Source organism: Chiloscyllium punctatum, chromosome 45 (genome assembly GCF_047496795.1).
Source record: "Chiloscyllium punctatum isolate Juve2018m chromosome 45, sChiPun1.3, whole genome shotgun sequence".
Lineage (NCBI taxonomy): Eukaryota > Metazoa > Chordata > Chondrichthyes > Orectolobiformes > Hemiscylliidae > Chiloscyllium > Chiloscyllium punctatum.
Genome location: NC_092783.1, coordinates 38,728,928 through 38,748,412, shown reverse-complemented (window position 1 = coordinate 38,748,412; position 19,485 = coordinate 38,728,928). Strand labels below are relative to the sequence as shown.

General features: G+C 37.5%; 1 protein-coding gene across 2 annotated transcripts in view; it reads left to right on the top strand.

Moving 5' to 3' along the window:
* The window catches only part of LOC140467301 (TBC1 domain family member 22B-like), a 309,619-nt gene that overhangs the window by 28,133 nt on the left and 262,001 nt on the right, over nucleotides 1-19,485 (top strand). For both annotated transcript variants that reach the window (XM_072563569.1, XM_072563570.1), the window contains exon 3: nucleotides 10,337-10,650. In XM_072563569.1, the coding sequence (XP_072419670.1) occupies nucleotides 10,337-10,650 (314 nt within the window). The remainder of the gene's footprint in view (nucleotides 1-10,336; nucleotides 10,651-19,485) is intronic.

The following is a 19,485-nucleotide window of genomic DNA, read 5'->3' as shown; positions in this document are numbered from 1 at the left end:
CAACTCTTGTACTCTGTCCTCTAGCTCTTTAACTTGTTCCTAGTCCTTTCTACACCTACTCATGGAGGCACTCACTTGTTCAATTAGGCTTGCTATATGATTATCTGAACGAGGTGGGTGGGCACTATTTAGTTCAGATAATTGATTATTTGGTTAATTTATTCAGTGCCTTTCCTCTGGGGCATGGAGTTTTCTGTGAAGTCTGCTCCCCATTCAGGAGACTAGGCAGCAGCACACCGTGCGTGAGCATGCCTGCCCCCAACCCCATATGCTTCCACCACGCCCCCCCAACCCTGTCCGCCCCCACCCTGCTCCCCAACCCTGTTTCCCCCACCCTGTTCCCCACAAACTTTTGACTTGACTTTACTCTCGTTGGTAAAGGGGAAAAGTCACCAGAGATTTTTAGATTGTTGTGAGCAGCTTTATTTGAGGTCTGAAGCGTACATGCTTGCTTCACAGATGGCCCCAAATTCCTGATCAGCCTTTTGTTTCCTGCTTGGAAATTCATTTACAATATAAGTGATTTCTAATATCCCATTTGCCCAACAGTGATTTTATTGGACTACCCATTCATCTTTTGGAAATAAATGCATTAGAGTATCTATATTTATTTTTCTCCACCAACTTGAATTCTTTCACTGAAGCAAGTATATTTATTCAGCATACTCTCTGCCCATCTGGGATAACACTGCACTTTTCCAAATTAAACATCATTTGACAGTTACAAATTCAGTTCACTTGAAATTGAAAATTTTTGTGAGACAGTTAAGCCTCATCTGCAATTTTGACTGCTGTACAAATCTTTGTATCTTTCACAAACTTGTAGATCAGGTCTTCATTACCTTCACCCACATACACTTTATTTTTATTTATAATGTATAATGGTGCCAACTGCAGATGGCAATTCTCCAAACAGATTCAAATCCATCTGCAACCATTGTCTCATCTTCCTGCCAATCCTCAATCTAGTTCAAGATGATACTACTGATGGAAAGACTTTGATCTGATAGAGAAAACTCTTGCTTAAAACCTTTCAGAAGTTTATATAGTTGCTGTTTGTTTGTTTATCTGAGCAACCATCTTGGTGACACAGAAATAGGAGTAGAAGTAGATGATGGGGCCTGTTGATCATGTTCCATAAGTCAATATGATCATGAATGATCCTCAAACTCAACTCTCTTTCCTAACCCTGTTTCCCTCCTTCCCCCCCCCCCAACCATATCATATTTCCTAACCATTTCCGATTCTCTCTTATATTTCAAAAATTACAATCAAATGTTTAATGTAATTTCCTTTTAAAAAGCCATATTAGGCATCCCTGCTGCATTTCTTTCTGTTCAATTGTTTATTGTATCCTAAATAAATCCCCCTGCATATTTCCTATTAGTAATTTGAAACTAATTGGCCTATAGTTACCCTGATCCATTTTGGCTATTTTGTTTCTGAAAGATGTTGACTACTTTTAGCCTCCTTTCAGTCCATGGGAATCCTTTGAGTGCAGACAGCTGTGGAAAAAAAAATGAGGGCTTGCATGACAGATGACCCATTTCCCTGAGGATAGACAGGTACATAGACTCTAGCCACTTAATTAAATAAACAAATATTTTCCATTCATTTGTTTTCAGTTCCTTTTTTCTGACTAATATATAGATATTCATCTGCATCTGCTCAGTTTTATTATTGAGTCCTAATAATTAAGCTTCATCCTAAAATTTTTGAGGCAAATATTACATTTGTGGCTATTATGTGAATGAGGAAATATTGCCGTGGCCAGCATTGGCAAAGTGGGCGAGTGTGCAAATTTTTAAGGCTGTCATAGAATTTAATAGTTCTTCAAACCATCCACTCTAACTTACAATAACAATGATGTTTGGCGTCACACCATCATGACATCATGGATAAAGTTTACCCCTAAATGTAAAGTATTACTAAATCACAAAATTACAGTTGAGATTCATTCAGAGTTTGGGGTACATTATTACATTTACTTAAACACTGAAGATTTGCAGATTGCAAGTTTCTGATATATTGTCTGTGAAATTTGGAATATGCTATTCATTTAATCACAAATTGTCACTAGGATTTAAGATCTTAAACAACGAATATACAGTTTGTGCATGTATTCCAATTTTTGCAAGATACTTGTACCAAAGCTTAGGGCGAATCAGGGCATCTTTGGCAGCAGCATCCTGATTTCCACAATACACTTCATTGTGCTCGCTCTCCAGGGGTTGTTTGATGATGATGATGATGATGATGAGTGCTGAGAACTGCGATTAATTTTTATCCTGAAAAACCCAGGCCATTATTTAATTTTAATTACATTACTGTTATAAACCTTGGGAATGGACTATCTCTCCAAATCCAATTGAAAAATCAACACTGTAATGCAACTGAATTCAGTTGTGTATAATTTTACTTATCGACGCAATTGTAAGATTTAGATCCTATTGTACCTGTTTTTGGTTTCATGATTTTTCCCTTGTATTGATTTTTTATTCTGTGTGCCACTTTAGGTATGAATAGATGTATAAAAGATATTATAAGGTTCCTACAGTTGCCTTCTGTTGATGCGTCCCGATTTCAGTTGTGTGTTCCGGTGGTAAAGGACTAGGGTAAAGTTGGAGAAAAGAAATCATCAGAGGAAAGTCTTCCCTGGTTCACTCATCTGAATTTGCTGATAGATAGCTCAGGATAATGTTGATAGGAGACTGGGAATAGATTGCCACCTCCCTGCTTAGTTTGGAGGTGTGAAAGGTGAGGAAATGTAGCCTTGCTAATGAAACTGAAAAAAAAAAGCACTGCAGATGTTGGAAATTGGAAACAAAAACCGAAACTGATATAAAAAAATCCAGTAGATCTGGCAGCATCTGTGGACAGAAAGCAGAGTTAACATTTTGGGTCCAGTGACCCTTCTTCAGACTTGATTTGAGCTGAAATAAGATTGGTTTCTATTCTCAGGATGGGGTGGAGGAAGGACTAAACAATAGATGGAGATGGAAACCATAGAGAGAAAAATGGTTGGGCAGATAAAAGAATGCCCCCCCCAGTTACCAGCTTGAGATTCTCCCAGACTGACCTTTTACTCATTCCTTTGTCTGCTCAGCTATCGTCTTCCCCTCTTCTCCCTCACTGTCTCTGTCTAGACCAAAAAAACGTTAACTCTAATTTCTGCGTACAGATGCTGCCAGACCTGTTAAGTTTTTCCAATAGTCAAACTGGATGATATTACTATTGAAGATACTGTGAAGGTCATAAAAATCATTAAATTTAAGACCTATAAACAAACCCCTTGGAACTGGATTACTTGCCTTGTGAATAATATTACGAGCATTCTTTTGCATGATGTCATTCTGGCAAGTCATTACGAGGTTTGTGACATTTCAAGTGCATCAATTCGTACTACTTTCTCAGTTGCTAATTTTCTCAAGATTTGAAGTCTTTTTGTAATTAATTTCTGATAGATTGTTGTTTGTTCTATTAATGTGAGACAGGAGGTCATCTGTTCATATATAAATGTGCCACGAACACTACCCTTCTTGCAAACTAAAGGCTTTTCGTCATGCAATCTAGCTAAGGGAGCTTACTCAAGTAGGACATAGTCACAACAACAAAATAGTTAAAATTGTCTGACTGAAGAAAGAAAATGGCTCTTTGACTTTTGTTTTAGAAGTAGATTTGACATTTATTCATCAAAAATGAAAAATAGAACTAATTTTAGGAGCAAATTACTGCAGGTGCTGGAATCTATACTGAAAACAACAAATGATCACAGTGCGTCAGACAGCATCCATGGAGAAACAGCAAGTCCAGATGATTCTTCATCAGAGCTGAAGTGAAGTATGGAGGGGAAAACATTTATGCTATAGTTTGGGGGTGGTGGTGTGGAGGTATGGGTGTAGGGTATTCATGGAGAAAAGATATTGATAGTTCAGATTAAGTAATTGGAATTTGAGAATGGCAGACCGATAATGTGTCTCCTGCCTGACTTGAAAGGACAGGCAGTCCCACTGGGATTGGGGGAGGTGAGCGAGGACATGGTGACAGAATGTAACAAGCTAAAGAGAGGGAAGAAATGGAAGTTGCTTCACAATTTGAAAGTGTTGAAGTCAATATTAAGTCCAGGAGGCTGCAAAGTGCCTTGTCTGTCCACCTGTTTGCGCTGATTCAACCTAATATCATTAAAGTATTTTCTTTGACTCTAAATTATTTATTAAGCTGTATGTTAAAAACATTAGAATAGTATAGCATACTAAATTCTAAAATTCTTGACTTGTTACTTCAATCAGGTAGGTAAAAACAATGACTGCAGATGCTGGAAACCAGATTCTGGATTAGTGGTGCTGGAAGAGCACAGCAGTTCAGGCAGCATCCAAGGAGCTTCGTAATCGATGTTTCGGGCAAAAGCCCTTCATCAGGAATAAAGGCAGTGAGCCTGAAGCGTGGAGAGATAAGCTAGAGGAGGTTGTGGGTGGGGAGAAAATAGCATAGAGTACAGTGGGTGAGTGGGGGAGATAAAAGATAACAGTTACCAGAGAGAGTTTTTAAGGGGAGATTGAGTTGGCAAATGAGAAGAATTCAAGGAAAGTATAGGAATATAGGAAACTGAATGCATCAATACCAGTGTTGAGAGTCAAAAGGAACATGCATAATTGGTCAGATCTAAATAACAGGGAGAAAATAGGGCCCCTCAGTATTTACTGTGGAAAAGGATATGGAAGATCTCGACTGTCAGGAAATAGATGGTGACAAAATGTCCAAATTACAGAGGAGGAAGTGCTGGATATCTTGAAACGCATAAAGGTGGATAAATCCTCAGGACCTGACTGTTGGAGAGGCTGAACTAAGTTGCAGACAGAGAAAGGGAAGATTGTAAAGCTGTGTATTCATCAGTGTGAATTAAATCTGAGTTTTTGACAGCCCCTTGAAGACTTTGGCGTAGGATTGCTGTATAGATCAATGCTTTGAGAAGAGGACTAGGTTACTTTTAGAATGAAGAGTTAGTGTTGTCTCGGATCAGATGTGTGGAGAAAACCCTGAAGAGGTTGCTTGAAGCTGAGTACCTTGAAGCTCACGAGTACAATAGCTCCAGGAAGAAGCTAACTGCAGTACTGGTCTTAGTTGAAGTCACTAGTGGCATAAGCCTACTCCGGTGTTAGATGCAGAACTTCTGATGTGAATATTTTGAGTGGTATTTTAGGTACTGCACCAAAGGTGTGATTTGGCTAGAATACACAAAACCTGTTTTGTTTATTTACAATTCATAAAGGAGTGTATTAGAATTGTACTTTTACTATGTATTTCAGTATCTTTGAATTTGCATTACAAGTAGATGGTTTGGATTTTTTTCTACTTAATCTTTTCCTTTGTTAATAAATGTTGTTAAAACAGAATCTGCAGCATTGTGTAGTGATGTTTCAGTCATAGGTCCCTTTGTTAAAACCAAAACAAATCAAACTTTGATCAGTCAAGCCAGGTTCCTTTACAGAGTCCCACTTGTCTTGTAATAACAAACAGCTCAATCATAACTATTAAGACTTAATGAGGAGAAGATAATTTCTTGCTATGAAAAAGGGAACTGGACTTTTGTGAAGCAGTTATAATGACTGAGCAACTATACAGTGCCTTTCTTACAGCTAATCCTTCATGCTGCAGTGAAGTGCTGGCCCACACATTTCTTGAAATTTTAACTAAGATGAGCATGCTATCATTGAGTCAAACTGACATATGGAGATCCATAATTAGGTCAAAATTGAATACTGAGAGATGTGAAGATTGTTTAAAGGTGAAGGCAAGTGATTTGTAAGAAGGAGTTGTCACTAAAAGAGTAATGGTTGTATGAGGAGGTAGGAGTGACAAAAATAGAAAGAAACAAGTGCCACAAAAGGTTTTGGCATTGTACTCAAAGCTTGTAATTGCTTCAGACTCTCAACTCCTGACATCAGCTCTGTGCTATTCTTCATGTAGTGATAAATATATGGACTGTTGGCAGTGCGGCCCAGTCCGGCGGTAACTCCCCAGGACTGAGAACAGAGAGAGGACCAAGCTGGCCCCACCCTGCTAAACTGAAGAAACATAACCTGGGATTGGGTGCACCCTGTCTAGCACTAGAGAAGGACCCTAGGCCTCAGAGGCAAACAGCTGGCACCATGTGTGGTGACAGATAACAGAAAGATCCACAGATATAGCACAGATATAGTCCATGCCACCAGAGATACAAAATTAGTTGAAGTGCAATGTTGATAATCATCCACTACTTGATAAACTAGAAGAGTTTCTAACTCCGTCTCTCATTACCAGTGTAGAGGATATTGTCTTCACCTGTAGTTGAGTCTGAGATTTCTTAAGACACCAGTAATTAACCTTCACAGGATGATTTTGGATACCTTTGTGTTATAACACGAGGTAAACCCTTCTGCTAATTTAAACCAGACACACACACAAGCTCACCTCGCCTCATAATCTGTAAAAATGAGTGACAAAGAATTACTAAACCCCATTATTGAAAGAAAAAATTAATGATTTACTTTTTAAGTATAAGAAAAAAAATTAAAAAATAACTGTAAACTTTTTGCCTGATCAATTTATCTACCTCCCACTCTACAACACTATACTGATCTGAAAAACTCCCCCAATTAAGGTTTACAAAAAATTCTAATTTAAAAACCAGTCAGCTGTGTTGATTTTCCTCTGTATCTTTCTCTGTACATTTTTCTGAGTCTTTTCTTCGGTCTTCTGCTGCACCGGTTTCATAGCTTTCAGAGAGCAATTCTGTGGGCAGTCAGTGTTTGTTGGTGCTCTTTGCCACTCTGGCTAACTGTTCAAAATGCCCAATTTTTTTAACCCCAAAATATTGGATTGTATCATTGATTTGATGTCGTCAAAACAATAAAATTCAAAATCAATTGTGTTTTGGTATCTTGGGGGCATAATTTAAACTGGCCAAATTCAAATCTGTTATGTATCATAATAACGCAGCTCAACTATTTGTTTCACAGCCAAATGTTACATTTTTAAATTTTTCAGCACATTCTGTGCTTGTTAAGTCCTTGCCCGCTTTCACTTCCTCTTAAAGGTACAGTACACCCATAACTTCATAACAGTTTGCCTGCTGTTATTAGTTAGACAGGAACTAGGATCTTGACTGCCTGCAGTTGTACTTTCTCTTGGGATGACAATGAATTTGAGAAGGTGACCTCCCAACTGGTTCAACAAGGAAGAAATGTTCTTATGCAGAAGCTGGAAAAGAAATGTCAGGAATGGAAATACAGCTTCTCACCTTTTCAAAATTTGGGGAAACAGAGAGCCTCTTCTGTTGATGAAGTTTATTGTTGGTATCCTGGTCCAGAGCGTGGTGCTATTCCATTGCCAGCTTCCAATTCAGGCTGTGATGCAGTGTGACTGAACTTTGTGTTCTTGGTTTAAAAAAGTGACCTTCTCGGATCTTTCTGCGTGCAACGTGGGTGACTTTATGCAGAAAATTGCCACGCTTCCTCCGCAAGAAGATGAAGGGGCACAGAACGAAGTGATAGTTGCGAAAGGCATTATTGAAGAATACCTAACATTTAATTGCAGACAGTTGGAAGACGACAGTTGTGAGATGATGTTGGATCATACTTTGCAATATGAAATCCGACTGGGGTTACCTCCAATCTCTGAGTCATGCAGCAGAAATATAATCATGGCAGAGCTCTTTGAGGTGTGGCTGGAAGTCCTGGATTGTATGGAGGAGCTAATCCAGAAGTATTGGGAAGGGCAGATTTCAGTTAAAGAGAAGAGCACTGCCTCAGATGAAAGTGCAGGAATCGAGCCAGAACATATTGTTCTTGCCTCCTGAGCTGCAGTTATTGCAAGTTTGAGTACCAACAAAATTTCAGCTCACGTCTGATTGTAAAGCAAAAAATAGAGTAGTAGAGGGTAACAAGAAGAGGGAAAGACGAACTCTATTACAGTAAAATCTTGCATTATATTCATTGTTTCAAGATGACGCTGGAGCATGGTAGCATTTTGCATGTGAAAAAATGCTTTTAATTGTGTTTTTATATATGTGATAAATCTAAATCTAAGAAAGATACAGTAGATAAACCCTGTAATAATTTAATAAGTAGCTATCTTGATGTGCATGCCTGGGTTTTTGAGCTGAAATTGGTAGATTGATTATCCTCATTTACTTGTATGATCCATCTAGATGTGTGGTCAATTTAGAATTCTAAATGGATCACAACGATGAGAAAACACACATCTTTTGAATCGATTTGATTATTCATTATGGAGATGAACGGTATTGTGGAAGAATGATGAATGGTGGTAATGCTTTTTGCAGTTTTCAGATGAGCTACATTGTTTTTTTCAGAATGGTTGATCCAACAAAACAGTACTACAACTATTTATTCCAACTTAAGTAAAAGGTGCATTGCATTTTGCTTCACGGTTCCATTAGGAATAGGTTGCAATACAACCTGAATAGCAGACCAAAAGCTGTGTGTTAGTTTATGTATTTTCAATCAATCTCTGTCTCTGTTTGTCTCTCTACACACACCTAAATCCACCAATAACTGTATACAATGTATAATTTTGTCTGTTATATATATTAAAATTTTCATACCATGCCATATCTGAAATCCACTGCTTAGGAATACCAAGCAGATTACAGTTATACATGCATTGTTAGATTGAGAAGGGAAATCTGCAGAGTTTGGCATGTAACACAAGGTGCATGCACTGAATGTTTGACCTGCCAATTAGCAGAGTAAATGCTGGTTATATTATTAAAGCAGGAGATCCTGAAAATACTCAACAGGTTAGCCAGCATCTGAGAAAGAAACAGATCAGTGTTTCAGTTTGAAGACCTATCAGCTGAATTGGAATGATAGATGAGTAATAGATTTTAAACGAGAGAAAGAGTCAGAAAAGGACATGAGAGAGTCTGTGATTGGGTAAGAGGATAGAAGCAATTAAATAAACAAAATCATTGTATGCAAGGGCATGGTCATGGGACAAGTTACACAAGATGCTGCTTGAGAAAGCATGAATAATAGAATGACCAATGGCCATCTCCCAAAAGCAAAGATTGTAAAATCTGATGACAGCACCTGAAACTGTATGATAGGTTGCAAAGTGCCTCATCAAAAGATGAGGCGTTTTCCCAAATTTGTGTTGTCTCATTGATCAGTATTAGAGTTCTAAAAGCAGCAGAGTTCTAAAAGTTGCCATCGTTCCAGAGGACTATAATGCTGCTGTCTTCGAGAGAGACAGCTCATAGTAGTTTGATCTGTGTCACCAGGCGAGGGGAGAAGTTGAGAAGGAGATTCCTTTGTGGTAACCTAGTGTAGGAATCGAATGTGAACTGTTGACAACACTCTGCATCACAAACCAGCCATTACATTAGGGTAGGAGCAAGGTGGAGAGGTTTAATTATAGATGTGTTGTTATCGTGATTGTCAATGTCTTCCAGAAGTACAACACAAATGCAAATTATTGCTTTAAGTTGGATCAGTTTCTGACCTCAAGTGAATGAAGTAATCAGTTATATACTCTTGTATTTTTGTTAGTGAACTGAGGTCAAATTAATATCTGTGAAATCTTTTCAATTTACACTTTTTAGTGAAGCATTTGTATAATATTCTATTTGGATAAGTATTTTGTACACCAAACCAGATAATATTTTAGTAGCTTGTAATGTGACATTTGATTTGAATCAGATCATATGTGTAAGTTTGGAATGTAGAATTTGCTTTGTAGGCTACTGTGAAGGTTAGGAACATTTCCAGTAAAATGAATTACTGTCTACACTGTTAAAATAAATTTATTCTGAATTGCAAACCTCCTGGAGCAATGTGATGTCAGTATATTTCAAATATGGAAAAGTTGATGTTCATTCTCAGTTAGAATACAATAAATTGTTCCTGTGCTTGATAATTGCTTGAGGCAATTGTCATTTATGCTGGAGTATTGGAGGCTTTTATGTCTAATATAAAATATAGTCAATTAATAGTTATTTTTATGCTGCACATTTTATGTGAATGACTAAGGATGCAATTCCTTTTAGCAAGTAGTTCTAATTCCTGATTTAAAGGTTTTGATTTAAATTAGTTTTGTGAACTCAGTTAGTTATTAATTGTTTCAAAAAATACTTTGTAGAAAATCTGCAATGATTGTTGTAAATAAGTAATGACCAGTTCATACTGAAAATATTAATAACTTTCAAAAAGATAGAAATGTCATTTTCATTTGATTGGAATTTTCATGCCCTTAAACTTGAGAGTTTGGAATCGTGTTCCTGTAAAGTTTTCAGTGAGTGATTCAAAATTAAGTTTGTGTTGATTTCTTCTTGCAGTTTACTTAAAGAAGGTTCCAAGATGTACACACAGTCAAAATCAAAAAGAGCTTCAAGTTTCCATGAGTTTGCGAAAAGCACCAGTGATGCTTGGGACATTGGGGATGATGAAGAGGAAGAATGCATGTCTTTTGCTTCCCAAAGCCTTAATTCAAAAGTTGCAATGGCAACAGCTGCTCAGGTCATTCAGAACCACAATAAATTGAAGGAACTTCCTGGAGAGAAAATGCAGCAATCTGAATCGTTTGATGAGATTAAAAGGAATGGCAAGGTGGTCAAGTCGAACAGTGAAGTACAACTGTCAGTGTCTTCAGGTAAGGATATACTTGTATTTCTGTGGGCATGGTTGGATTAATTAATGTTTTTGAGCATTGGAGATGACAATGGTTGGGAGCCTTTTATTTGATATTGCTTTTTTTATTGATTACCCTTTGCCCTTCGTACGTAAACGAATACAACACTGATACCTTGATATTCAGGATTTGTTCAGGCATATTAGCCTCTTAAAAAAATGTACCTAGCTGCAAATAAAACAGACATATGTTCACGCTTGAAAATAACTTGCAGTGTAGTAGACACCTGGGAACCAGCAGCACTTGCAAGTTGTGCATTATGGATAGCTTTGAAAGCATCAAGTCCGTTTGCAACTTAAACATGGAATGTGTAGGTAAGCACGAGGTGGCAACTGAACTAGCTTTTGGAGATGTCATTACATAATATAAATCTGGCAAATAAATCACTAATTCTGGAATGAAGTCTTGAATAGCTGTCTTCCAGGACTAGGTTTCCTTATACATTTGCACATCTACTAGTATTGATGCTACATATGAAATATCCATTCTCCAAGAGCCAGAATATACTGTGGTCTGCCAAGAAACATCACAATAGAATCTATTACTTTTAAAAGCCTGCCAAATATTATTAGGTATTTCTAATTTAAAACTTTATTTGGAGGCTGTGAAAACAGTCAGGACAGAGGAAAACTTGTCAACCTTCAAGAAGAATGTCTGAAACCCAACCAAAACCCTGAGGTTCAAAGGAATGTGTGGGGAAGAAAGTAAATCTGCAATCGGAAAATTGCCTCCTTTCTTCAGCCAGCTACTTGTGAGCTCTTAACAGCACTCTATTTATGACGTAGTATTTCAAACTGCAGCTAGTGCAGTGAAGCAGTCTGGGCATCAGTGTACACTATGTTAGGCACTACAGTCCTTCATCAGCTGCCTTTGCCCCAAGCAAGCTACTATTGGAGCAGATCCAAGGATCAGGGTATTACTTCCTCATTGAAAGAAAGATCTCACAATGGCAATGAACTGAGAAATTCAATGAGCAGATGAAGTTGTATTTGGTTAGCAGATTTCCAGAAATGGGTGTAGTTCTAAATGAGTGAAGGAAAAAACAAGAATGTTGCAGGAAGTATTACTAATCCTGGGATATTTGCCTCACTTAGTTATACATGCACCTATTTTTAAAACAATGTTTCCTGCAAGTAGAAGGACACCTTATTCAAGTCCATTTAGATGTCCCTAATTTACAGATTTCACTATGTATACATAATTGTGATATTACCTAGAATTCTCTTTTTTTCCCACAAAAATGAAATAATTTTAAGTAAGTCAAAGCATCAAACTTTAATATTAGGATATTGAAATGTAGTGTTAAGAACTTCACTTGAAAATATTGCTTAATATTGACACAGTACTACTATTTTGAGTTCTCATTTGCATTTCACAAATAACAAGGTGTATGTAACCTTTGTTTTCAGAGGTGTGCCATGTGCATTGTTTTTCTGAAAGAAAATTATAAGGACTCCAGTTGTAGTTAATCTTTTGTACTTAATGGCACTTGCGATTTAACTATATTTTTCTTGGAAACTTCTATCTGTGTAATTTTGAACCACTATATTTATCCACATCAATTTTAGTTGACTAAATGAGCCTGATTGACATTTATATCCACAAACAATTCAAATGTAAAATCTAATACTTTTGAATCATCCTTGGTGTCGAGAATGGAGGTTTGAATGTTATACTATGTGGTACACCTTCATGATGAGTAGATATAGGATAATGTAGAATAAACGACAATGAGGTGCATGTTTCTGAGCAAATCAATTTACCAGTCTGATACTCTGTCTCAATTAATGTCTAAACTGAGGTTATATGTTCATCAGCTTACCTCATTTAGTGCTTATTCATGCGTGTTTATATTTGAACCCGATTTGTAGATTTAACCATATAATCCAGGTTATGAACGTACTGCATGGTTGTAAGTACAAACATTCAGTAGAAATCATGGAATTGAAATTTTGTCAGCTTGCTAAAGTGGTTGCAAAGGACCCGCTGATATTATTTCAAGGAATGTAGATAGTTTACCCTTTGTCTGACCAATGTTCCTCCCTCAGCTAATAGTACCAAAATCAGATAATTTGTTTATTGTTTCATTTGTTATTTCTTGGTACGTCGCTGTGTGAATTGTTTACTTATTTAGTAGTATCACCTCCATTTCAGAAGCAATCTGTTGACTTTAAAGCATTAAGAATATATAAAATGGTAAGCAAATTCTTTTTTTTTCTGTATCATACAATATTGGATCATTTTCCTGGCCCTGCAACAGAGATCTTTGAGTAATAAATTTAGTGTTCCTTTCTCAGTGATCATGATTCTTCTATGAGTAATTGCATGATGCATTACATTTTGTCTTAAGTCAAATTGTCTCCACTCAATTGTCACAATCATTGTAAAAGATTTATTTGTGGATTTGCCTCCTTGCATTTCACTAACAGCTTGAGGTAATTCGGAACCATTGGGTTTATCACTAATGAAATACAGTAGACTCATGTAGGATTCATAATTCTTTTGATTTATTACAGGTGGAGATTGAATGAACTGCTGTCCACTCCTTCACTGACAAGTGTTTAATTGACCTCACTTCTCCTGTTCATGTCTGAGTTGATACTTTTGAAAGTGCTAATAAACAGGGAATGAAGTGGAGATAATCTTTTGTCTGAGTGGTTATTGGTCAGGGAGTAATCTGTTCATTTGCTAATATGAGGAATTGTGTTTCTGGTTTCATTTTTCACAAGGCAATTTAACATCAAGTAGCAAAGAAACATATTTAAGCATTAGGAATTTTGGTCATTGATCATTCATTAGAGATTTCAACAGGAATAATTACCTATTGATTCTAAAACCAGGCACAAGTCTATAATATGGAATTGAAAGGCTATTGCTGCCAGTTGGAGTGCCTACAAGCTGAGGTTACAGCACATAGAGGTGTGGCTCAGTATGGCTAATTGCATCCTTAAACCTGTCTTTTGGGAGAAGTTGAATTATTCTTTGAGATATAGTGTTTGACAAAATCGTGCAATAATTTAGACATGGGGCATTCTGTGTGTGCTGTATATTTTTCACCTTTACTAAACCTGTAAGCTTAACATAGCTTCATAATATATTGAAGTACGTAATGTAAATTACAGCTCCTTTCCTCTTGTCATTACTTCCATTGTTACTCTATTCTAACACAACGGCGAAACCTATTGCTGTATTTACATTTGTCTACATTAAACATTACTTTCTCAGGGTTTTAATAAACAGTTAAGGTCGGGGTTGCCAACATTCTTCTGTATTTTACTTACTAGAAGCCCATCTTGAATTATGCCTGTTTTGACCTGAGTGCATTACATTATGACCAGGTTTTTGTATCTCAGGCTATAATTTTATGGCTAAAGCCTTTAGGCATTGTTAAAAGTAATGAATTTGGAGAATGGAAAACAAAGTTGTAAAATTTTTAAGGATAATGATTGCTGATTTGCCATTTGGACAGAATCATTTTCTTTGAAATATTATGTAAATGATATGTATATCCTTACAGAGTTTAGAATTGAATTTTATTCTTATTGTATCCCAGATGAAAGCCAAACATTTTAATCTGTGTATTAAAACTCCTGAAACTGCTGGAAGGTGATGGCAAATTAATGTGCCCACCTGTTCGTTAAAATTGAGCTATTTATAATGAAGAAGGAATATGTTGAGAGTTCCATTTTGTTGAAGAGTTTAAGTAATTTGCAAAACTCAGCCCATAGTTCCAAGAATTCAGGAAGAATTATATGTTTGCTATGAATCTCCCCATGACTTTTTTTTGTCATGAAATTGGATTTAAAATGTTAATGTCAATTAACGTGTAAAATGTAAATGTGTGCCAGTGGTCTGCTGGAACATAGAACAGTACGGCCCTTTGGTCCCCAATGTTGTGCTGGCTTTTTATCTGCTCTAAGATCAGACTAATCTGCATACCCTTAATAGTACTATCTTCCATGTGCCTATCCAAGAGTTGCTTAAATGTCCCTAATGTATTTGACTCCACTACCACTGCTGCCAGTGCATTCCATGCATCCACCATGCTCTGTTTAAAGAACGCATCTCTGACATCTCCCCCTAAACCTTCCTCCAATTACCTGAAAGTTATGTACCTTCGTGAGAGACATTTCCACCATGGGAAAAAGTCTCTGGTATCTAGTGTATCTATGCCTCTCAACATCTTGTACACCTCTATCATGTCACCTTGAAGGAGTGACACAATGACAGTCTCAACGTACTTCCATCTCTGCCCCTTTTCAGCACAGTCTCTGCATACCCCAGTGCACCAGCAGCACAATCCAATTATCTGTTGCTTAGAGTCATACAGCATGGAAACAGACTCTTTGGTCCAACTAGTCCATGCTGACCATGTTCCCAAGCTAGTCCGCATGGTTTGTGTTGTGGCTCAAAGAATCAAAGTCAGTGGTGGAACTTGTAATGTAATATAATTCAGAACCATTGCACAAAGTAACTTGGAATTGAAATTTTGTCAGCTTGCTAAAGTGGATGCAAAGGACCCGCTGATATTATTTCAAGGAATGTAGGTAGTTTACCCTTTGTCTGACCAATGTTCTTCCCTCAGCTAATGGTACCAAAATCAGATAACTTGTTTACTGTGAGAATATTGCAACTACTTAATCATTGGCAGCTAGTGCAAATGCTTCGTACCTCCTTAATTAGGGAACACAGTTTTGGCCCTCAATATCTGTATATCACTACACAATGATAGAAAACATTTTTCAATGATCTAAAATTTACAAAAGCCTTCTCAAAATGATTTAATGGCTGCAGCAACATGTTTATCACCAAGACCAACAAGTAGTGATGGTTGTAACTTTTCCAATATCATAGAATGGCACTATTTACTAGACTGATGAGGGAGCAGGTACATGGGGACATGATCAGCTTCACGTTCCCTTCACTATCTTGTTGTGGGAATATATCACCATTCCTTCACTGTCATTGGGTCAAAAATCCTGAAATTGCCTCCCTAACACTTCTGTGGGTCTACGTACAGTGTGTGTACTACAGTGATTCAATAAGGCAGCTCACCATCATCTTAAGTGCAATTAGGTACAAGCAGTATATGCTGGTATAGTAGGATACAATGCCCATATCCTACGATTGAATAAAACAAAAATGTGAACTACGTGTGAGTGTGGAGGAGGAAATGAACTCTGAATAAGAGGTGCCTTCATGAGATGAGAGGATACTGTCCATGTCTGTTGATTGGGAGCAAGAAATCTTCTAAGGATTGTGTAGAGAAGGTGGGCTGCAGCTAATTGCCTCTTCTGCATTTTTAGCTGCTGACTACTTTACTAGAAAGTCATCCTTGGAAATCTGGTATACTTTTCCACAGGGTAGAAAGCCTGATAGTGAAGGAATTGACTGTGGGATGTTTTTTCTTTTGGATCTTGATTCAATTTTAATAGTTTATTTTACCTAATTTCATCTAATTCTTTTACTGTTGAACTTGAAATTATTGCAAGTATAAATAAACATCAATAATTTGAGTCTAAAGATTTTGAAGATAAATCCATGATATAACATGATAGTGTGTGAACACTCAAGTCAACAAAGGTGCTACCCTAAAGTGATAGTATCAAATCCATACTATAAATTGCTTCTCATGGCAGTTTTAATGTGACAGCTGCGTTAAATAGGAGAACAAAACCATTGCAAGTTGTTGAGTTATTTCAGTGTCTGGCATAAAATAGCTGATGAGACCTTTTCCTTAAATTCAAAAAATATAACACAGAGGAGATGAGAAATTAATTCGTTGTACTTACTGCCACTCTTGATGTCTGTTGGCCAAAGATGGCTTCGGCGATTCACCAGAAGCTGCATGTTTTCTGACTGGCTTTAACATTGGGATTGTAAATTTTTAATGAGAAGTAGGTCCTTTTGTATTTGATTTTGAGGATGGGACAGAGGGAGGATTTTTTAAAAATTGTTTTTATCAGGTTCAGTGATACGTTGCTTTTTTTTGGTGGGGTATGATTGATTACATTTGTGAGGGGTTTACTGTACAGAAGTGTTACGGCTCAGAAGGAAACTATTCACTTCATTATATTGTGCCAATACTGACTTGTTAACTGAGGTGGGGCTTGGTGTAAGGTAAGCTTTATTAGCGAATGATAGAGCTGAATAAGAGGTCTCTTAAGGGATTCTTGGGAATTTGGAATTGCAATTACATGATTTAGTGGAGGTGAGTTAGTGTTATGGTAGCCATTTGGGAGGTTTTAATGCTGTGATAATGCACACTGAATATGGGCTTTACTGAAGATGCTCTATTGAGGGAATGTGGTGGCTAGATGGCGTTTCACTCCGTCCTCTCAAAGAAAGTCTTTGCTAATACAATTTTGTTGATCAGTGTTGATATAAAGTTTATATAAGTCAGAGTTAATTGGAGACAGCTTGGTGATTATCTTTGGTTGATTACTGATGCCATATTCCACTTTACTGCTAATGGATGTGGATTCAATAACTTGGACACATATGCAGGATGGTGGTACACCCAAGTAATCCCTAGACTCAGATGTTTACAGGCCAGAAGTTACAGCCATTCCAGCCCATTGTGTCTGTGCTGGTTAACAAAGATCTGACTAATTCTAATTTCCAGGTCCTGCCCATGGCCCAAGCAGCTCTGGCAATGCAAGTGCATATTTAAATGCTGCCTAAATGTGCAGAGAGTTCCAAACTCTCACCACTCTCTCTGAAAAAAAGTTATTCTCAATTCGCTTCATCGCCTTCAACATCTGACCTTAAATATGTGCCCCTTGGCTATTGACCTCTTTGGTAATGGAAAGAAGTGCCTTCCTAGCCACCCTGTCCATACCTGTCAAAATCCTAACCACCTGTATCAGGTCTCCTCTCAACCTTCACTGCTGCAAGAAAAACAACCTCAGTCGATCCAGTCTTGTTGGATCCTCCATCCCAGGCAGCATCCTGGTAAATCTTCTCTGCACCCTCTCTTGTGCAATCACATCTTTCCTATAATGTGGTCAGTAGAACTGTATGCAATACTCCAATTGTGGCCTAATTGGCATAACCTTATTGATCCTGTATTCTATGCCTCAGCAAGTCATGGCATATACCTTCTTAACCATCTTGTCTATCTGCCCTTCTACCTTTAGAAATCTGTGGCTATGCTATCCAAGGTCTTTCTGATCTTCAGTGCTTTCCAGGATTCTATCATTCATAGTGCAATCCCTGGCTTTGTTAACCTTCCTTAAATATATTACATCTCACGTTTGAATACCATTTGCCACCGTTCTGCTACCCGACCAGTCCATTGATATCCTCCTGCAGTTTATAGCTGTGATCCTCATAGTTTATCGTCTTTGGTGACCCTCAGGTTAAACCACCACCAGTTGTTTCTAATGACACAGCCGCCCTGTCGTCTGCCAACTTTACCTTCTTTTTACCATTCTACCAATTTTCATTTGCAAACTTCTTGATCATACCCAATATTAAGTTACAGATCATACGTGTGCATGACCAATGACAAGGGACCCAGCACATAGCCTGTGGAACCCCATTGGAAACAGATTTCTAGTCATAGAACCATCTCTCTGACATCTGCTTCCTGCCCCTCAGCCAGTTTTGGATCCAATCCATCACTTTGCTTTGGTATCATCATAGCCTCTTTTACTTTGTTGACTAGTGTTATGGACTGGGCCAGAACACTCAAAGCATTCTTGAGCAGGCAATCCAGACCATAAACTTTTCAGTTTATTTTGGTAAGTGTACAGTCAGATTTACGTGGAATAAATTAGTTAGGTTGACTACTAGGATTTAAAACAGACAAATTTATTCATAAAATTACACAATCAAACATAAAGAACAGAATAAAGAACCCCTACAGAACTAAGTCTATCAAAACTAGAATGAATTATGCTGTTCCAAATAAACACAACAGTCCCAATAAGCAAACCCCCTTCCAAAAAAAGGTAGAAAAATGGAACAAATGCTTATAGGGTGAAGTTAGAAGGGCAGAAAGAGAGCAAAGCATGTTTCCACACAACAGAACTCCTAACTGGTTCTGGACTGAACTGCTCAGCTAGAGAGCTGATCACACCCCTTTTTATTATACCGGTCACTTCTAAAACATGACCCCTTTGGCCTGAAGTCTCATCTGTAAACAAAAAGGCCTCTCAATACCCTTTTAATTACTGTACCAAACCAGTCTAATTAGAACAGGGAGTAGGTTTACGACCCCTCTGAAAAAAAAAACAAGGACACAGTATTCTTGAGAAAAGGAACAGCTTTTACTAAGAAGGGAACAGCTTTGTGACACCCCCTTTTTAAAACAAAAACAATCAATTCCAAAAGATGGCTTCATTTTTAAAACCCTTCAAAAACAAACTAGTTAGTAGTTTAAAACACACACTTTACGCTATACTGGCTATATACATGCACAATTACATGCGAATTCAGGCCATAGCACACTCTCCACTGAATGCCTCCATATCTCATTCAAGTCTCGATAACGCATTGGCAATCACATTTTCACAACTTGCCACAAGCACAATTGTTAAATTAAATGGCTGCAACAACAAGCTCCATCTAAACAGTTTGTCATTTTTGTCCTTAAGTTTCTGCACAAATGTCAATGGGTTATGATCAGTGTATATGATTGTCTCGAATGCATTGCTAGTAATATAAACACTGAAATGTTCTAATGCCAAAGCCAAGCTTAAAGTCTCTTCCACCACAGTTGAATATTTCTGTTGATAAATGTTCAACTTCCCGGAAAAATACCTGATGGGTCTTTCTGTTGCCTCGTCATCC